Here is a 21294-nt window from a genome sequence, read left to right on the forward strand (position 1 = left end):
GAAAATGCATATTTTGAAAATCACAGCCAATAGTAGAAAAACACCAATGCAGTTTCTGGCATCATTTACACACCCTAATGTTGTTCCAAACCCATATGTCTTTTCTCTGTGGAACACAAGAGGGAAAGTTGGGCAGAATGTTCACCTCAGTAACCATTCACTTTTATTGCATCCTTTTTCCATACAATGAAAGTGAATTGTGCCAGAGGCTAACATCCCCTTTTGTGTTCCAAGGAGAAAAGTCATATGGGTTTGAAACAACACAATGGTAAGTAAACTATGATAGAATTTTCATTTTTGGGTGAACTATCCTTTTAAAGGGACTTTGGTTATGCAGACAGTCATTAATAATGTGGACTGGAACATATTTTGAGAGGTGAGATTCACCTCATAAGCAAAGACCAGGAAATAAAAACAGGAAGTGCAAGCCTGGTGGTTGTCACAACTGTATTGTATGGCAGTGAAAACTAGGCTAATCTCTAGGCACAATGCTCCCCTTTTTCCACGCAGCCTTCTTAACCTCTAACTGAACTTGAATACCAGGTACCCCCGTGTCACCTCACAGTCCAGGATGGGCTTTTTAGGTTGGCTGTGAGTCCAGCCCTCCAAAGTTCTGTCAACACTCTCAAACGTTTCCCCAGCTCTTGACCAATGTATTTGAGTTGAGCAGCTGCATATGAATGGTGTGGCCATAATAAGGCAACTCCCATAAACCTTTTGAAGAATGGCAGATGCCTCATGCACACCAAACAAGAAGATCCTGCTAAAGTGCCCAGCTATTTGCAGAAGCAGTGTTTGTTTGGCTGTATGGAAGAGAGGTACCTGCTTATAACCCACCTGACTGAGTCACTGAGAGCTGACTGACAACCCCACACTTGGGGTAAAACATCCCCAGGGGAGTTTTAGTGATACTGTGTAGATATAGGGGCAATAGTTATAGTGCAAAATATGTCATTTTAATGCAAATAATTGAGAAACAAGATGCTTTTTGAGTGACAAATTAAAATACTGTATGAAAAACAATCACTTCAGAAAAGGGTGTGACATTTCCTGTCAATTTCAATCAATTTTGACATTTCACAACATCAAGTATTTTATAAACAAATGAATCTCCATTGTGATAGGATCAATGTGAGCCCACTTTGAAAAATTTTCATAACAAATCTATTTGCCCCATTTAAGAAATGGGGGCCTTTAGCCTCTGCAACAGGGGGGCTTTTTACCCCAAATACTGTCCTTTCACATATTGGACAGTTAAAAGTTTTACAATAATTTAATCACCTTGAACAAAACTGAAAATAAATAAGTATTTTGATATTTTCAGGGATTTTCATTAGCAGCATAAATTTGCAACATTTCTAAAATTATTAAATATTAGATAAAATTACCTCAAAGTCAACCTTTAGACATCACACGCAATGATCGCACGGATCAGGACATTTTTGCAGTGTATAGTGACAAACTGGGCATAGATTTTGTTGCCATTTAATGTTTTGGGAGAAAATCAAATCAAATGTGCCTTTTTCCTGGGGGACCTTGAGCCCCATTGTACCCTGTTCCATTAAAATGACTTCACCCAGCTTCGACAGTGTTGCAATAATACTCGGCGTGAATGTAACTCCTATTCTGTACAGGCATCTTTGACGTGTTGTATGATATTTGCAGAACTACAATAAAATTCTCTCACATTGACTTCAGATTACCAAACAGTATAAAATAACCCTTCTTTAAAATATTTGGACTAAGTATGGTATGGACTATGGGGGTTGATTTCCTTGTGCCCCCATAAACGTTTTTCATTACTATTTGGATGCATATTGAATGATCTGATAAGCGTTATTTAACATAATAACGTTAATTATGTTCAGCCCCTGTCCCTACTAAGGTCTGTGCACGCCACTAACATGTTGAAACTCCCCTAGAGAATTCCTCTGATGAAGTCCTCTAGAAGTAGGCTCATTTGCAGTAAGGGGTGGGTTACAGTAATAGGAGGGACCAATGTTAGACAATACACATCGACTTCTTATATCCGTGTATCGCTGCTTGGGTAGACATCATCTGATTCTACGCTCTACAGGTTTCTAGTACACTAGATAGAACACTTTTAACTCAAGGTAAGCATTCCATTTCTTTTACATCTTTCCCGCGTCAACTCTTATTTAAATTCTAACGGCAAATTTTCGGAAAAATAACAGATTCCAGACTGAAACGAACCCCACATTTTTTTCCATCGTTTATCGGGACAACTCGGCTTTGTGTTGTCTTAAGTAATTAGTTTTGACTAGACATAATCGAAATTACACGCAGAGAGTAATTGTGTTTACCCAGTGAATGGTCACATTGTTTCCTTTACATCGAGGGTCTCGTGGCGTGTCGTGGAATGAATTTCGACACACTTTGCGTTGTTGAGAGAGTGAGGCCCAGACACGCAGTTTGAACGACTTCTAAACTACTGACATATTCAAATTAATTCATGTTAAACACGCGAATCTTTGTCATCAGAATACTAAAAAAAAAAAAAAAAAAAAAAAGTTGTTGGAGTTGAAAAGTTGATCTGGGAAAAATTGAGAAAAAGAAAATCTCTTGTTTAATGCATGGGGGAGGAGGGGGATTAACGTGAACAACCCCAGAAATACCAAGTGTCGTCATATCAATTTTATTTAACTAATCAATATTTATTGTATTTATTTAACTGCCTTACTAATACAGCGAAGCAACACTAATAACCCTTTAAGTATATATTTAATACATTTAAATTACATAAATTGGAATAAATTGATTACATCCTCGGAATTTCCATCTAATAACAGAACTCTTTAGTGCTAATCTCGTGATCTCAATCAGATGTGGTAACAGCAGCAGTTCCTTTATGATTCAGTACACTTGACATTGCCACTAGTGATGGGTCGTTCATTTTGAACGAATCTTTTATGTAACTCAGGCTATGTTCAGACTACAGGCAAATCAGATTTTTTCTCAGATCAGATCTTTTCAGGCAGACTGTCCGCACTATTAACTGCAAGTGATCAAATCAGATTTGCGCGTTCAGACAAAACAAACCTATATGCATGGGTTGCTTTGGTAACTACGTAGGCGTACCCACGTGACGATGCTTTCAAAACAGATGCGGGAATAATCTCGCTCTCCAAATAAGCGCCCTGTCCAGTCGCGGTGCAGAACTCCTCCGTCGCACAAGAAAAACTCAGCGACGGAGGAGACTGGTAAATATTGTGATGTTCCATGCAGCAGTCATGGCCGGCTTATGAATACTTCCGGCATTTCAGTCACCGATTTTTGACGTCATCGTTGTGTGTCGAGTTAAGAGTGACGTAGAAGACCATTTGAAATCCGATTCGAGCAGCCAGAGCGTCCGGACCGAAATGCATCTGAAAAAATCTGATTTAAATCGCATTTGAAACCACCTCCTGATGTGGTTTGAATCAGATTCTGAAAAATCAGTTCAAGTGTGTTTTTGCTGTCCAGACTATCAAAACTCAACTGGATACGCAAAAAAAAATCTGATTTTTAGTGGCAGTCTGAACATAGCCTCAGAAGAACGAGTAGTCTCGGAGAATGATTCGTTCATTTTGTGTTGGCCACGCATGTGCATTGCGCAACATCCGTTCCTTAGTTCGCGAAAACAGCAGAGGTGCTGTACAGGAAACAGAAATGATTAATTCACCTTTCAACTCTTTTGGTCCGAGTCGTTCGTTCTTTTGTCACGTGACAGCCGTATACGCTATGCATTGCTCACACAGGAAACCGAAATGATTGGTTCACCTCTTGAGTCTTCTTTATTTGGCTATTTAAAATGTAACATTTTAATTTAATTCTGCTCAAATGAACGAAATGACTTGAATAAAGATTCGTTCATTTTGCTGAACGAGATTCAAAGATTCAAGTCAGTGAAATGATCCAATCATCCCATCACTAATTGCCACTAAATTGACACTATTGGGAGGGGGAAGTGTCCTTCTGCAGACCTAATTGAAACCTTTCTACAATAACGCCTGGATTGGCTATAGTGTTTAAGCCCCGCCCTTTTAGGCGTAAAGCTGTCCAACATAAAAGTGGGCGTGCAAACACCATTCCTCAGAATTTTTTTCCTTCAAGACTGAGATTCATCTCTCGTCTAGAAGCCTTCTACTATTTTGCCGTCGACATACACGAGTCAGCCTCTCAATCTCCATATACTGAATCCATGCCTGATACAGTATGTGCTTAACGAGCTTTGGCCCTCTACAAGAGCGCACAACCTCATCACGTTCGGCGGTTCTGATGCTGGGGATGATCTCATGTCTCTCACTGCATCTGGCAGTGTTCAATGGAGGACGTTTCCGCCCCTTCCCCCAGCGAGGGCTAGGAGCGTGCACGCGCCACTGACAAGTAGATGCTTTGCGTCCTTTCAAGGGTGATCGAAGAGCTTGGTCTCAAGTGGTCTCTTCCAGAGGAACCTGAAATATCTCAACTTGATGAATGGTTCTTGCAGTCCAGACACCGTCAAGCGACCACGTTCTGCAGATCTGCCCTGTTCTTTCCGGAAGTTCATAACGAACAGACAAAATCCTTACGTGTGCCCTACTCGGCTCGCTTGCACAGCAAGTCCACTTTAGTGAGGAGAGTGGAACATGGGGAAGACAAAAGGTTATGCCCGACTACCCCTTGTAGAAGAGGCGATAGTGGTACATCTCTGCCTGGCGACTAGCAGGTTGTGGAAATCATGCCCCGTTCATCCTTCCAAGCCATGTCGACTGATGTCCACACTGGCTGGAAAAGCATACTTGGCAGCGGGCAATGTTGGTTCAGCACTCCACGTGATGGCGGTGCTCCAAGTTTTCCAAGCTAAGCTCCTCAAGCAAATGGATGAGCAAGGCTTCGATCCAGAGACATTCAAAGAGCTCAGCACCGCTATGGACTTATTGCTACGAGCCACAAAAGTCACTGCACAGGCCATTAGCAAGTCAATGGGCAACCTGGTGGTTTTGGATCATCACATCTGGCTGACCCTCACGGAAATGCATGATGCGGAAAGACTATCTATTTGATGCTCCGGTGTCTCCAGCTGGCATCTGTGGATGGATTTGCTGAGCGCTACGTCACGACTTGGCAACACTCACAGACTATGAGACTTTTTATGCCAAAACGGAGTAGTACTTCATCACAACCTGCTCGCTCCAGCGCCCGGCTAAAAACCCCACACCAGCTGCCGGATGGTCTTCTCAAAACATATTTGCAAGGTTTTACAACCTATATGTAAAGTCTCTCTCATAGCAAATCCTCTCTGCCTAGAGTGCTTGCTATTTCATTGGCCAAACATATACTTATGCCCCTCTTTTTATGTATGGGCTCACTGTCATTTTACACAACAGCCTGCATTCAGACCGTTGTATTTCCCAAAAGTCACAGGCACTTTAATTACAAAAAACTTCCTTCCCGACTGAGTTTGTGAAGGGGTTAATTCATACTATATGACCATAGTTCATATATATTCTGAGTGTTCACCTCCTGGCTCACCATGAGGTTCATTGTGACATACTCATGTCTGTCGCCGTCCCGCGGGACAGCGGCGTCATGTTTCCTCTCTGGGAAGGTTATGTCTTGTAGTGCGGCATGATGGGAATCTGTTCCCTATAGCGTCAGCTCAGTGACACAATGTCAAGTGTACTGAATCGTAAGGGAACGTCTCTGTTACGCATGTAACCTCGGTTCCCTGAGATAAAGGGAACGAGACTGTGTAAGCTGGCCGCACAATGGACTCAGGGTTTTTTGAGGTGCGAGCGTTGCACTCTTTGCCCCTTAGTCAGAAAATTCTGAGGAATGGTGTTTGTGCTCCCGCTTTTATACCGGACAGCTTCGCGCCTAAAAGGGTGGGGCTGGGGCATGGTTTTAGGCTTTGTTCTTTGTTCCAAGGGATGTGTTAACAGTTTATATAGTTAATGCATATTTAAGTGCCACTTTGTATCTCTCCACTGTACATAACCTTGCCCTTAGACAATATTCCAAGTGCTTTTGGTTTCTTCAAGTTGTTTGAACAGTATGCAGTTAATTATTAGCCTCATTTAGCTCCTATCAGTAATCTGACCTATATATTGTTCATGTATTTTTAACCTTCCAGGTATTGGGGCCAGTGGGTGTGGTGACATGCCTTCATTTATGTATTTTTCATTTTATTTTCAGAATCTAATCTAAAAGCACAATGGCTGTAGAGGGAGGAGCGAAATGTGTCAAATACCTGCTCTTTTTCTTTAATTTCATCTTCTGGGTGAGTAGGTAGTGAAATACCTGTTTTTCATATCTGCCAGGGTATGCTGGTCCATTTCCTGCTGTTGTTGGCTCATTTAGTGTTATTCTGGGCCTTTATTGAGAAAGATTTATAGTAATGCAACAGTCGGCTAAATCTAACCTTTCCTTTTTTATAATTCATGCTGCATCACACTGACTTTGACTTTAGCCACTGTGACCGACGTTGACGTAAAAGGTAAAGAAAAATGTTTCGGCTTATGTTGATCTTTTCTCTACTTCTCAAATTTGGTCTCATACACAAACTTTTTTGCCCCCTCTCAAATCCTCCACAAAAGTTTTGAGAGTTCCTAGGAACTGTTTTACCAGTCGGGAGGAGTTAAAGTCAAATGAGATTCCTCTTGTGGTGATTCAGATAGCAAGGCCAAAAATAGACCTTTTTCACACTCCGGGTTTTGGTATGCGGAAGTAAGTGTTTGTCGGGAAAACTTTGACTGCGTTGAATGGGAGACACAGCAAATATTATTTTCACTTGCCCATTTGCTCCAAGAGCAAAATAAAAAATCCACTATTACATTTTGAGTGACTGTCCAGAAGAAGAAAAAAATAGAGAGTGGTGGATTAAGACAGTAAAATGGGAGAAGATGCCAAATTTGTCACTCTCTCAGCAGCTGTAATAGAAACCCCTCGCAGCTGTGGTAATTCATTTTTTAAAACTAATTCCAGGGTAAAAAACACAAAGCATAATGTTATAAACTTACACTCAATATTTAAAAAAAATTATCATATAAAAAAGTTTGGTAGATTTACGCTGCTAAATAAGGCGGAAACACATCACAGTCTGTGAAAAAGGTCTATTAGGGGCCAAATTATTAAGTTTAATGTAATTTAGTGCTAGAACAGGGTTGGTCAACTTTGAAGGGGGCGAGGGCCAAAATGTTTTCTCCTTTCTAGCAAGGGGCTGGATTACAAATCCGCACTCTAACAATGTTCACCCCCTTACTCAATTTCCTCATTATTGTGGGTAATTTATGCACAACTAATGCAATGTTCTTTTAAAGATTGTTACCTATATTAACATTTTTATTTAACAATTTATAAAACCTAATATAATTATTTTGTAACTTGCGTTTTTACTAAAACATGCCGTTCACATGAACAAATTCATGTTCAATTGACAAGCAATATACTTCAGACTTACATTTTCAAGAAAATGTATCACATTTGCAACAGACAAAGACACAACTGAACAGACAACATTTTCAACCCCACCTCATAAAACAGCTTGTAGGTATTAATTAAAATCTAAATATTATCATCAATAACAATACTGGATAAAAGAACATAACATTTCAGTGCATTAATACAAAAACATTTCAGCACCACAACATACACGCATGGACTGAACAGTCCCATGCTTCAGAGAACATTCTCTCTATTCGCAAGACTTTTCAACGGTCAGGCATCTCAATCGCGCATTTCTTCAAAGTTTCTCCCCTTATAACAACTTTTTGTTTTTCACAAGCACGAGCGAAATGGCATTAGATGTCTTTGATTCCCGCACTGACACAGATTTCGTAAAAACGTTTGATGCCTTTTACCCTTGTATTTTATTTACCCTTTACATCTGTGAGGAGAGCTCTGGTGTATGTATCTCTCATACTGTACGCCTCTTTGATCACTTGATCAATGGTGTATTTGCGAATCAAATTGAAATCTTTAATGACGGATTTCGTATCCAGGCAAACAAAAGACATGGGTTCCACCTGCATACATTAACAATGGCGTGCACTAGCTCGCTGACAAGCTGAGGTCAAATTGAGCTCGATTTACCTTATAAATGATGAGCAAGTGTAAGATGTTGCATGCTAGAATCCTAGAGTGATCAGCAGGTCTGCTACGAATAAGCGACCTCTTCTGGTCAATAGTTGTAATAACATAAATTGAATGCAATCTTTACATAATCCCTTTTTCAAAGAAATAAAATCAATCCACATTCTTGTCCGATTGGCCGTATTCAATGATACAGAGGGCTGCCAGTTGCCCATCTCTGTGTTAGAATATAGATAAAATACATTGGGTCTTATGAAGGCCATAATTGTTAACTATTTCTCTCTAGTTTTACTTATGTTGAGGTGTTTTATAGCTCATGAAGATTAGAGTGTGTTTACACTTCTAAACAGTAAAGTTGTTGTTAGACACTTCAAATTAACCTTAAGCTAACTAGAAACTAAAAGAAATAGTTCACACAAAAATGAAAATTCTCATCATTTACTCACACTATCCCAGATGTGTGTGACTTTCTTAGAATATTCTCAGAAGAATATTTATGCTGTTTAGGTCCATACAATGCAAGTGAATGGTGACCATAAAGTTTTTCCACAACTTTAAAGCTCCAAAAAGCACACAAAGGCAGCATAAAAGCAATCCATATGACTCCAGTGGTTTAATCCATGTCTTCTGAAGTGATCTAATTGATTTTGGATGAGAACAGACCAAATTATACTTTCTTTTTCACTGTAGGCCTACATCTTTGGATATAGTATGTGTAATCAAGCTTGAAATCATGATCGCCAAGGAGACTGCTAATATAAAGATTTATAGTGAGAATTTTTATTTGGTTTCTCACCTAAAACCAATTGTATTACTTCAGAAGATTGAGTAAACCATTGAGTCATGAATTATTTTATGCTGCCTTTGTGCATTTTGGACCTTCAAAGTTTGGTCACCATTCACTTGTATTGTATGGACCTACAGAGCTGAATATTCTTCTAAGAATCATCATTTGAAGAATGTATGTCATATCTGGGATGGCATGAGGGTGAGTAAATGAGGTAATTTATATTTTTGGGTGAACTTTTCCTTTAAGCTGATATGCACAATGTTTATAATCCAGTAAAATTGGATTTCCAGCTAATAGTGACAGCATTTAAATTAGGCCTATTGTGTTCCAGTTGTATAATTTAGGCTACACAGTGCAACAAAGGTTAACAGCATAGTGCAACTTCAATAAGGATAAGTCCTGATGCAGAAAGTTAATTTTGTGGCGAACTCTCCAGTTGCTGGTTGACATTGAGAACTAGAACATTTATAGTGGACCTTTAACAGTTGACTAATTTAGCAAGGCCACCTTCTTGGTCATGGAAACTTAACACTTTATTCAAAAAAGTTAATTTGCTCACCCAGAGCACAATATCTGCTGTCGCCACTCATCCGTCTTGTGCTGCTGCTGTTGACATTGCTTGGTGTCCAAGCATTTCATAGTCTTGGCTTGCTCACCACATTCACAAGTTTAACTTGAGCCTTTACCTTGAGGTATGTTTCCTGATAAAACATTCTTGCATGTACAGAGCTCTCTTCAGTTACTGGGTGTAACAGTTTAAGGATGGGCAAGGAGGCGGCGGGAACCGGCTGAACAGAAAACAAAGTTTTAATGTCAAACTTAACTAAAAAACAGACACACCACAGCCGCATGTGTCTCTCTCTCAAACTGGCGCCTCCGGATCCCCTTTATCTCACTCTCCCGCTGATCAGCTGATTCGCCATCACGGCCCGGCCATGACCCCCTCCTCATCACATTGGGGTAATGTGAAGTCTCTTTCAAATTGACAACATCATAAGCTCAGCTCATGTTCATAGTGCAAATGGCTATTTATATGTAGGGGCTAACAGCTTGTTTCTCACATACACTCTTGTGAGAATTTGCACGTCTTCACACATTTGCTCCTCCAACTACACTTCCTGTGTTCACATGATCTTTTTTGCTATTATTAAATCTTATTTCACATAGAAGTTCTCATCTGTAATGTTATAAAGTATGAGGGATCCAATGTATTTCAATCACAATTTTTCAACCTATCTTATTTTAAAGGTGAAACAATATCAGTGAACACACTTTAAACCATTCCCTTTTTACTCTTCTAATTTGAAAGCAATTATTAAGGCTTGAAAATTAATTTCCTCACACCCTAACTACAATCCAGACATTCAAACCTGAACAATTCCTTTGTTTTGGAGAATTAGAGCTGTGTTTGTTTTGTGCCAACCTGGAAAAGTAAAATTCATTTAGGACCAGGTTTGCACGGAGGAATTAATAGGGTGTATATATATATATATATAAAAAATGCCCATGGGTATTTCTTGCTGAAAGAGAGAGAGAGAGAGAGAGAGAGATGGTAAAGTACAGCTTCAGTCATATGGTTGATGTTCCTGTTTATAACGGCATCATGTGACTTCCTGACCATCAACATTTTCTGTGACTATTGCCAAAAGCTGGCAGGAATATGGGCTGATAGTAGATGATTAAACACCACTCTGAGTCCTTATTCACCTCATCAAGCGCTCCTTTATGCAATAACAGGTACTTCTCCTGGTTGTCAAACTCGTACGTTGGGGTGAAATGTTCATTAGTGAAAATGCTATATTTTGCACTCTTACAACTTAAAGGAATATTCCGGTTAAGCTCAATCGATAGCATCTGTGGCACTTCAACAAAAGCAAAAATCGGGGTTACAGTGAGGTACTTACAATGGAAGTAAATGGGGCCAATCCGTAAACATTAAAATACTTACTGTTTCAAAAGTGTAGTCACAATAATATGCGTCTTAACATCATTTTAGTGTGATGAAAAAAATTGCTTACTAAACTTTGCAGTGTAAATTTATATCCAACTTTGTTGCCATGACGATGTAATGTAAACCCTAAAATGACTGTAAAAACGACAATTTAAATTATCGCTAAGATTTCACAAGTGTCGACATAATATTTTTCCGTTTAACTCTAGCGCGTAACCTCTGTCGATACTTCAAATGTTGCGAAAAACTGTTTTGGAAACACTTTGCATTAATGCAAAAATGTAGTGTCACATGACAGAATTTACCCCAATCGTTAGCCTGTGTTAATCATGATGACGGTATGCATCCTTGAAAGCCAATTTATTGTACGTGATTATGGATTGATCTTAATGGCATAACACAGATCCGATGCTGCACTCATGACACTTCCAGGAGTGCCAACACAAATATCTCGTATTATGCACATCGACAAGTGCACGGAGAACAAATTGATGTCCACTCTTTGCGATTAATTTAATCACGGTAGACATCCGTTTATTTAAGTTGATTTTCCACATCTATCAAAATAATAGGCAGCGAATTAGCCCACAATACAAAAAAACCATATCATTTCTGTGCACAAAGATGTTTTAAATTAAAAATAAATACACAGTACTAGGAGAAAAGCTTCAGTGTGCTTTTTTTGGAACACTAACATATAGCACAATTCTATTAAATTATTGTTCTACTTTTGAAAAAAATGCCGGCAAAATTCCCTGTATTAAATTATTCATTTGGTAGGCTAAAGCATTAAATAAAATTAATTAATTACCAAGCAAAAAAAATATATATATATTTTTAGACAAACTTATATTAGCCTTACCCTGTTCTGTAGATGAAAGAAAGTCGGCTGAATGACATTCTCAGAATGTTCTACACTTTTTTTCAAGACTATAAACTATCAGAACTATTTGTCCAATGAGTTCACTTTCAGAAAATGAGCTTTTGAACATTTTAAATCTAACCGTCTTTACCCCGGATCGCATTTGTTGAGCTTCTTCAGAAAATATCAATTGAATTATGATGCTAAAATTAATTTTAGATGACACTCAAATTCAGTTGGTCATTAAAAGTTACTGGACAGATATGCGGGACATAATGCAGTTGTGATGGCAATGCTTTAGATGATTGTTCAAAATAGCCTATTAAATATCAGGAATGTATCATATGTAAACCCTGATATTACACTGCATCAATTTTTCTTAAATAGCTGTGCACACTGCATATACACATCGATGGATGGTCCTTATATGAAGTTCGAAAGTACTTGGTGCAGGTTGCCAGCTTGAACAGGGCCTTGACGATTTGCTTTCGGGTTGGAACCGGTGGCAACCTGCAATAGGTGCAACATTAGGACCAGTATTACAATCCTATCAGAAGGGCAACGGCTCCCTTTTCATTGCAATTCCTCATCTTCTGATTGCATTTATTTGTGAAATTAAAATGACAGTAAGCTGGCTAATTCCAATGAATTTTCTCAATACTCTCCCCATTTTACTAAAACTTAAGGTGAAAAACATTAGGGACATATGTGAGGTGAGAGGTACACAATTAGCGATAAACGCATTTCTGTATGGAAATGGTTTAAGGGCAGATTTATTTTGCGCTAAACCAAAACTTATGTGACAAAGTGTTTTTTTTAAGGCATGACATCACGCACACCATTTTTATTAATAAAAGGCCATTTGAATGGAAACAGACAAGACGGCAAATTTTGCAAAAACAATTACGCATTTTCACTTTGTCTAACAAAATAGCGTGAAAAGTGGATGGAAACTTGGCTAGTGTAACTGATTTTTTTCTTTAAAAAATAAATGACAATAAGGGATGCATTGAATTTTTTTTTTTTTGAGGTAATCAATATTATGAATATTATTGTCATAACCATTTGAATAAAAGGTTGAGAAATGTACCTGAATCTATTTTTGGTACACTTTTGCTTTATCAACATGCTTAATATAATTTGTAATGAAAATCTTTGTTTTAAATTATAAAAAAAGTGCAAAATGGAAGCATTTTCACTTGTGTATTCAGATTTTGCAACCCATTGTATGTTCACTACTTAAAAAGACTAGAGAATACACAAGAAGGATGAATCATGCTTTTGTTTGCTGAATGAAATATGCTCTGTTTTCATTCCGTATTGTACAGGTACCTGCTGCCACTAATTAGCCCCTTGAATATTTACACTAGTGTTGCCTGTGTTCCAGGAGATCTGGTGTAGTCATAAAAGAAGATCAGGGCTGTCGGCTGGCAAGCGCTTGTGACGTCTAACAGCCTACATGTATACAGCCTACAAATAAGCCTAGATATTACTGATGATCCTGCACTTTGCTCAGCTGTGGACGTGCTTGTCACTCCTACTTTATAAGAGTCATTTGACAGTCCGTTATCTCTGTGATAATGGTGATGCGTAACTAATTTGCTCAAAGTTTGCATAGGGTTATGAACAGACTTTGAGAGCCAATGTTATTGAGTGTTCTAAAATGTTTGGACCACTGCAAAGAATTTCAGGTTTGATAAGTTAATGCCATTTTTAGGCAAAATTTGGAGCAACCTTTACAGAATAAGTGCCTTGATCAAGAGTATAATGAAGTTTGATAGAGGAAATATTAATATAGGGATTCTCTTTTATGTTGATTTAAAACCAACAAACAATGGCACATTAAACAAATTAAATTAAAAAACATCAAACAGTGGCAAATTTGGCCCAGAACAGATTTCACCTTTGCCATGAAATCCTTTACAACTCAGTCATAGCATTTGGTTCAATGTATCTCTTTGTATCCATATTGCACCGGTCAGAAATGTCATGGTACAATTTATCTTGGCAAGTGAGTGACCTAAAGTGATGTGACAACACTAGCAAGAGCTTCAGTATTAATTACTTAATAAACCTCTTTGGTGTGAAAAAAAAAAAAAAAAAAAAAAGTGTACAAATAGAAAAGTAGTATCTGAACTGCTTTTGTACATTTAAAAAAATACTTGTTGATGTGGAAAGTATGTAGTAGTATTACCTTCTTGGAGTGTCACGGACTGACCGTCATGCATTACATACAGACCAAAATGTAACTCCTTTTTCACTTTAAATTTTGACATCAGCAGTCTCCTGGCAATCATGATGTCAAGTTAATTACACTTCCTTATGCTTAACACGAGCAAAGAGCAGTAAATGGTGCTAGAGTGTAATCAAGCTTGAAATCTTGATCATGCCTAGAGACTGCAATAAGATATACAGTAAAATGCATTAGTGAGTCAGGGGAATGAGAATACATGCTTCAGAGGAAGATATATGAGCGCAGCGCTCCACAGGAAGAAAATGCTGGATTTGCGCAAGATTTGCGGTAGGGATGTGACGAATCAAATTTTCATATCACGATAATTGGTGATGCATTTATCATGGCATACAGTATTATCATGGTATTGTAGTGAATAGCAAAATGGGCTGAAAGATAAAAACTTTATTGTTGTTCTTAATTACAAGATTTAGTTATTTGTTTTTGTACTTTTTCAATTAAAAGATCACAAAGAAAGTAACTTTGCAAAGATCAAATATAAGATTTAAAGAGATCTGGTGGCTTTCAAAAGAGTCCAATGCTTCAAATTTATTACTGTTTATTTTCATTGCAAATGAACAAGTAACAACACATTTTTGAGTTTACTAGTAATTTCCTTCTATTACTGTAAGAGTCAGTGTTGGGAATGTTGATTTATAGATAGAAATGCTACAGTGCATTTAGAAAAACCTATTAACCAAACTGTTTAGATTATGTAGAAATTTTCACAGTATTTTGAAGTGTTCAAGATAACAGTATTGTGCCTTTTTATATCATTGGACAAGACAGTTAAAAGTCACAGGACTGTTGAGGGGAGAGAGAGAAAGAAAATGAAACATGCGAGCACTTTAAAACATCATGAGCACTTGTGCGTCTGTCGTTGCTCTGAAATGCAGGACAGTTTAAATGAGACATTGTGATTTGGTTGTTTACGTCTCAGACGGCTCCCTCACATACAAGCATGCGATTCTCAACACCCTCGCGGCTTGACAAACTGATTGGCCAAACCAACCAATGCCGATAATTACAAAATTCCAAATATCTGCCAATTTATCAGTTAACCAGCCACTAATCATCACTTGTCTTCTGCTGAGTGACAACTAAAATAGTCTTAGTGGTCTGTTTGCAATTCATGTGGATAGGCTGTTCTGTATCAAACTTAATTTTCCTACTTCCTGTCTCTGTCTTTTATCTCCAGCTTTGTGGCCTGGCCTTAATAGTTCTGGGGATACTGGTTTACATTGCTTTCCGAAACACGGCGGTCATCAAAGGATCTTTTGGTCCTGCCATATTCATCATTGTGGTGGGAGTCATTATCTTTTTCATTGCCTTCTTGGGCTGCTGTGGAGCCTGCAACGAGAATCACTGCATGGTCACAACGGTAAGGATGTGGAACAGAATCATTTGATTTATAGATTTGAGTTATATTACATGTCATGAGAATTTCTCTTTTAATGTGAACTAGTGTTTGGAACATTTTGCACTATTCGGATTAAATAATCTACTGGTTAGGGTTGCACCAGTCGTTTGTATTTAAATTGAAATTTAATGCTTATACTACTGGCTACTAGTATTTAGTAGTACAGGAAATATTGTTGAAAGTCATGCATTTGACTGTAACAAGTTGAAACTGAAATGCGTAAGTAGTTAATATAATGACATAAGTTTAGTGAAGCTTCTCGCACAACTCTAGATAAAGAGGATTGGTGCGTTCTATACTCTATGCTGTCAGAGATTTCATTTTGCATGGTGCTAATGTGAGACGCAGTTGTCAATTAAATGTTCTGATTATGCGTGTGCATTAAATTTTAATAAAGAATTTAGTATAGTGATTAATGGTATAGTTCACTCCAAAATGAAAACTCACCCTCATGCCATTGCAGATGTGACTTTTTTTTCTTCTGCAGAACACAGATTTTTAGAAGAATATCTCAGCTCTGTTGGTCCATACAATGCCAGTGAATGGTGACCAACATTTAAGTTCCAAAAGCACATAAAGGCAGCAGAAAAGTAATTTTATAAGACGATTTTGGGTGAGAACAGACCAAAGTGCAACTGCTTTTTCACTGTACATCTTGCCATTGGAGTCTTTAGGCCCGATTATGATTTTAAGCTCAATTACACTTCCTAATGCTTGACGTATGCGCAGAGTGCTAGATGGCGCTAGGAAGTGTAATTGAGCTTGAAATCATAATCGCCAAGGAGACTGCTGATGTCAAGATTTATTGTGAAAAATTTGTTCTATTTTGGTCTGTCTCACCCAAAATCAATTGGATCGCTTCATAACGTACAACCTTAGTATTTATTTTTGATTGTACATTGGCTGCAGCATGTCAGTGTTAGCGCTGTCAACATAAGTCCAGTAGGTCTAACCAGATTCCTGGATACAATAATCCTTTTGATGAATGGAAAATATGAACCTGCACATGGTGCAGCAGCAATCAGCTGTAAATAAAATCATTTTAGTGTTTAAAGGGTTAGTTCATACTGAAACTTTGGTGTAAGATGCTGCATTTCTGTGTTCTGTGGAACATAATAGGAGATGTTAGGCAGAAATTTATGATCTGACAGCCTCAGTCACCATTCATTTTCTTTGTACAGAAAAAGTGCAATGACTTTCAATTCTGGCCAGAATCCCATTTTGTGTTTGGAACAACATGACTAAATGATGACAGATGACTAATGATGAACTATCCCTTTAAGACTTGATGTCATCTCTTATCTCTTTGTTTCCTTCTAGTTTGCTGTTTTTCTGTCCCTCATCATCATCTGTGAAATCGCTGTTGCAATCGTTGGATATGTCTTCCGTGGGAAAGTGAGTACTCCTCTCATCTACACTCCATTGGTGTTAACCTGTTTCCCAGTAGCATTTGTCTCATGATTATCTCTGTTCTTCAGCTGAGTGCAGTGCTGGACCAGAACTTTAAAGATGCAATTGCAGGATACAACACCTCAGAAGATTTAAAGAAAGCCATTGATGATCTGCAAAAAGAGGTTTGTCAGCCACCAACAGTGGCTAAATAAGGCTGTTTACACTTGTTTACATCTATTCTGTGCATTATTTTTATTTGTTTTTTACGGGAGGATGCAAAATACAGTTGTTAACGGGGGCCAAATCATTTTGTGATTTGTCCACTTCAACCACATTCTGAAGTGGTCTAAATAACTTTCGACCACGTTGTGCTTGTAGTGTAAATGCTAATGCGTTCAAATAAGGGATGTACAGATGCGCTCAGTAGGCCAAATCATACACAGCTAGTGGTTGCGCTGCCGCTTGCATGATGCATGTCCTGTCTGCAACACAGAATAAAAAACACAAACGCACATCCTTGCTTGTAAAGATAGAGCAGGGGTTAATATAATGATGGAGCATTTTTCTGTAGATTAATATTATGGTTTCTGCATAAACTTTGATAGTGTATTAAAGGGATGGTTCACCCAGAAATGTAAATTCTCTCATTTACTCACCCTCATGCCATCCCAGATGTGTATGACTTTTTTCTTCTGCTGAACACAAGCAAGGATTTTTAGAAGAATATCTCAGCTCTGTTGGTCCTCTCAATAAATATGATTGGTGGCCCAAACGTTGAAGCTCCAAAAAGCACATAATGGCTGTGTAAATGTAATCCATAAGACTCCAGTGGTTTTTAATCCATGTCTTTTGAAGCGATCCAATCGGTTTTGAGTGAGAACAGACCAAAATGTAACTCCTTTTTCACTTTAAATCTTGACATCAGCAGTCTCCTGGCAATCATGATTTCAAGTTGATTACACTTCCTTATGCTTAACACAAGCAAAGAGCAGTAGATGGTGCTAGAAAGTGTAATCAAGCTTAATCTTGAGACTAGACTACCTAGAGACTGCAATGGCAAGATGTACAGTGAAAAAGAATTTACGAATTTTGTCTGTTCTCACCCAAAATTGATTAGATCTCTTCTGAAGACTTGGATTTAACCAGCGGAGGCTTATGGATTACTTTTATGCTGCCTCTGTGCTTTTTAGAGCTTCAAAGTTTTGGTTACCATTCACTTGCATTGTATGGACCTACAGAGCTGAGATATTCTTCTAAAAACCTTCACTTGTGTTCTGCAGAAGAAAGTAATTGAAAGAATTTTCTTTTTTGGGTGAACTATTCCTTTAAATTACAACATGACAGCAATGATAATCTCATCAGGTCTTGCTGGGAGAGCATGCAGGTACATTCACCTGAAATCTCACCCTCAACAGTGTAGCGGTATGTGATTAACTGTTCACCCAGTGTGTTATTATTTGACTTAATTTCAAATAAAATGGCAAGGTCTGAAATATCACATTCTGCAACATGGTTTTGATAAACTCAAATCTGTATCTTTTATAAAAGTAATTATTAACAGTAATACATTACCAGTAAATTTAATGTAAATTAATTTAAACAGCCTGAATGTATTAAAAATACACTGACTGAACTGAAAAAAAACATTACGAGGAAAATACCAATGCTTGCATTTCTTAAGTGTATTTATGTAAATTATATTAAAAAAGCCTGCCTGGCAGACACCTCGGCCTGGATAAAGGAACACCACCTGCAACTCAACCCAGCCAAGATCGAACTCCTTGTCTTTCCAGCCAACCTTGCTGTTGAACACAACATCACTGTGCAGCTGGGTGCAACTACAGTAATGCCTTCCAAATCAGTCAGAAATCTAGGGGTAACCATCGACAACAGACTAAATTTCACAGACCACATCTCAAAGACCGCAAGATCATGTAGATTTACACTCTACAATATCAGGAAGATAAGACCCTTCCTCTCTGAACATGCCACACAACTGCTTGTTCAGTCACTTGTCATAACTAGACTGGACTACTGTAACGCTCTCATTGCTGTCCTCCCTGCATGTGCAATTAGACCCCTGCAAATGATCCAGAATGTAGCAGCACGTCTGGTCTTTAATGAACCAAAGAGAGCACATGTTACACCACTCCTTGTCTCTCTCCACTGGCTGCCGGTTGATGCACGTATCAAATTCAAGGCTCTGATGCTGGCATACAGAACAGTCACTGGGTCTGCTCCAGCATACCTAAAATCATTTATGCAGAGCTACGCGCCCACTAGAAGCCTGCGGTCGGCTAAGGAACGTCACCTTGTTGTACCAACACAAAGAGGCACCAAAACACTTAACCGGACTTTCAGCTTCATCATACCACGTTGGTGGAACGACCTTCCTATCTCCATCCGTGAAGCTGACTCACTCTCTATCTTCAAAAAATGACTAAAAACACATCTTTTCCATGAGCACTTAACAGTCACAAAAAATAAATAAATAAATAATAATTCTTGTTGCACTTTAATCTGTTTTGAATACTATTCTGATGCTAGTGAAACTTTGTAATACAGCACTTTTCATACCACTGTCTCCTTAAGATGATTCGCTTATGTTTTCCTCTTTTGTAAGTCGCTTTGGATAAAAGCGTCTGCCAAATGAATAAATGTAAAAAGCAGGCTACATGCACATACTTCGGTGGCTGTTTCATGTTTTTACCTTTCCTTCTACAGTAAGGAATGTTGACGTTTCCAAGTTTGCATAAGAACGGTTGGTCAGTCAAAAAATACTACGTTGTTGTAAATAAAGCTTTGATTAAAGAAAAAAGTTTCAAGCTGTTCATCACTTACAGTTTATTATTATTACTGTTAATGATTAATCAAATTTCATTCAATAATGATAACGATTGTCAATTAAGACAAGTTCTAAAAATTTGCAACACTAGTTGTAATGAGTTGAACGTAAGTGAAGGACCAGCCACTCGCCACTAAAATAAATCTGCAACATTCTGCTCGATGTCACATTTGTGTTTAGATTAAAATTCATATAAAATTGAGACCGTCCACTTTTTATTTTTTTTACTTTTGCATTTTATCATAATGCAGTAACACTGATTTAGTGAGTGATCTATGCAGTCATGAAATCAAAGTGATTGTAGTAGGAGACCACATTGTACTACCAGGTTTATACAGTGATGCGTCTTGCCTGCCCACATTAGATTGGATCACATGAGATGGATCTTAATACTAATGTAAACAGGACCTAGGAGGCTTACATAATGCTCAAAAAATGCCTAGTTTCAATTGTCTTGCCAGCCTTGTTTGCCCAGTGCATCTGTTGATGTTAAACCGACATCCTGCTTCATCTTGTGTTGTCAAAGAGCTCAATGTCTTGCCCTTCAGTTTACACCCTGTGCTATACTTCCTACTGGCTCTTTGGCAGAAATGCATCTATCTTTATTTTTAATCAGTGTGGCTCAAATCCAAAAAGACAAGTTAAATAAGAAATGAGGTTGAATTTGTGATGTCTTTCTCTCTTCTAGCTGAAGTGCTGTGGAGCAAACTCCTCTGATGATTGGGTGAACTTCAACGCCAGCCGCAATTCAGTCCCAGACTCTTGCTGTAAAAACGAGACTCGGAATTGTGGTATCGGAGCTATCCATGATGGCAACAAAATCTACATCAATGTAAGAAACTCCAATGTTTAGGAAATCTCTGTGGTTTGGTTATCTGACAGCTTTGTTCTATGGCATTTTAAAAGCAAGTCTACAAAAATTAGGCCGCTTGTTTTTTTCTTTATATGAAATTATAAAATGTCATTGTTTTATTTTTTGTTTGATTATTTAAAATTGTATATTGGACAGGGTGTTTGGGATGCACAACAATAAGATGTTTTTGTGTTATAGGGATGTCAGTCCACTGTGGAGAAACTTCTGAATCGGAGTATGTTGTGGATAGCTGTAGGAGCTCTGGTCATTGCATTTATTCAGGTAAGACACTTAAGATTTTCAAAATTCAAGATGTTTTTCCTCTGTTACATGCCCTTGATCATACAATCATCATATTAAACTCCCCTATCTGTCCTTGTCTCTCTCACTCTTTACATTATAAGCACTTAAGCTAATTTCTTATTGTTCTGTTTGTAGATCACGGGCATTGTGTTGGCCTGCATTCTGACGAGAGCCATTCGCAGTGGCTACGAAGTCATGTGATCACATTGAGCCACAGTACTTCACCCAGCCAGATCAGGGCAACAGGACCAACCTGTCACTTAAAGTTTTTAAATACTCTTTTATAGATGCCAGTTCTTTTCCCTCTTTGCTGAACAACTTGACAATACTTTTGAGAGTGGAATATACCATATTTCTGACTAATCGAGTAGATTAGTCTCCAGTTGTTAAGTCCTATTTGTATTCTTTCTTCAGTCTTTGTTTTAGACTTTTTATCTTTAACCGCCATATTGACTACATTTTACTTGAGGGTCAATGAATAAGTAATATGCCAATTTGTATACATTTATAGAATGTTAATGTCAAAGAAAGAACCAATAAAATGTTCCAAACCAGTTTGTCCTTATTTTTTA

General features: G+C 38.1%; 1 protein-coding gene across 1 annotated transcript; it reads left to right on the forward strand.

The window, feature by feature from the left end:
- Positions 1 to 1952: 1952 nt before the first annotated feature.
- On the forward strand, positions 1953 to 21276 carry LOC127418687 (CD63 antigen-like). The gene is made up of 8 exons (XM_051659398.1): positions 1953 to 2114; positions 6178 to 6262; positions 15108 to 15290; positions 16650 to 16724; positions 16808 to 16903; positions 20255 to 20398; positions 20618 to 20701; positions 20858 to 21276. Exons 2-8 carry the CDS (start codon positions 6197 to 6199, stop codon positions 20921 to 20923), a joined length of 714 nt encoding a protein of 237 aa, XP_051515358.1. The 5' UTR covers positions 1953 to 2114; positions 6178 to 6196; the 3' UTR covers positions 20924 to 21276.
- Positions 21277 to 21294: the final 18 nt, after the last annotated feature.

This window comes from Myxocyprinus asiaticus, chromosome 28 (assembly GCF_019703515.2).
Source record: "Myxocyprinus asiaticus isolate MX2 ecotype Aquarium Trade chromosome 28, UBuf_Myxa_2, whole genome shotgun sequence".
Classification (NCBI taxonomy): Eukaryota; Metazoa; Chordata; class Actinopteri; order Cypriniformes; family Catostomidae; genus Myxocyprinus; species Myxocyprinus asiaticus.

Bases quoted from the DNA above. Each gene is read 5' to 3' on its own strand.
- LOC127418687 (XM_051659398.1), top strand. From the start codon at position 6,197: ATGGCTGTAGAGGGAGGAGCGAAATGTGTCAAATACCTGCTCTTTTTC. The intron at 6,263-15,107 runs GTGAGTAGGTAG...TTTTATCTCCAG, and splicing joins TCTTTAATTTCATCTTCTGG to CTTTGTGGCCTGGCCTTAAT. The intron at 20,399-20,617 runs GTAAGAAACTCC...TTTGTGTTATAG, and splicing joins GCAACAAAATCTACATCAAT to GGATGTCAGTCCACTGTGGA.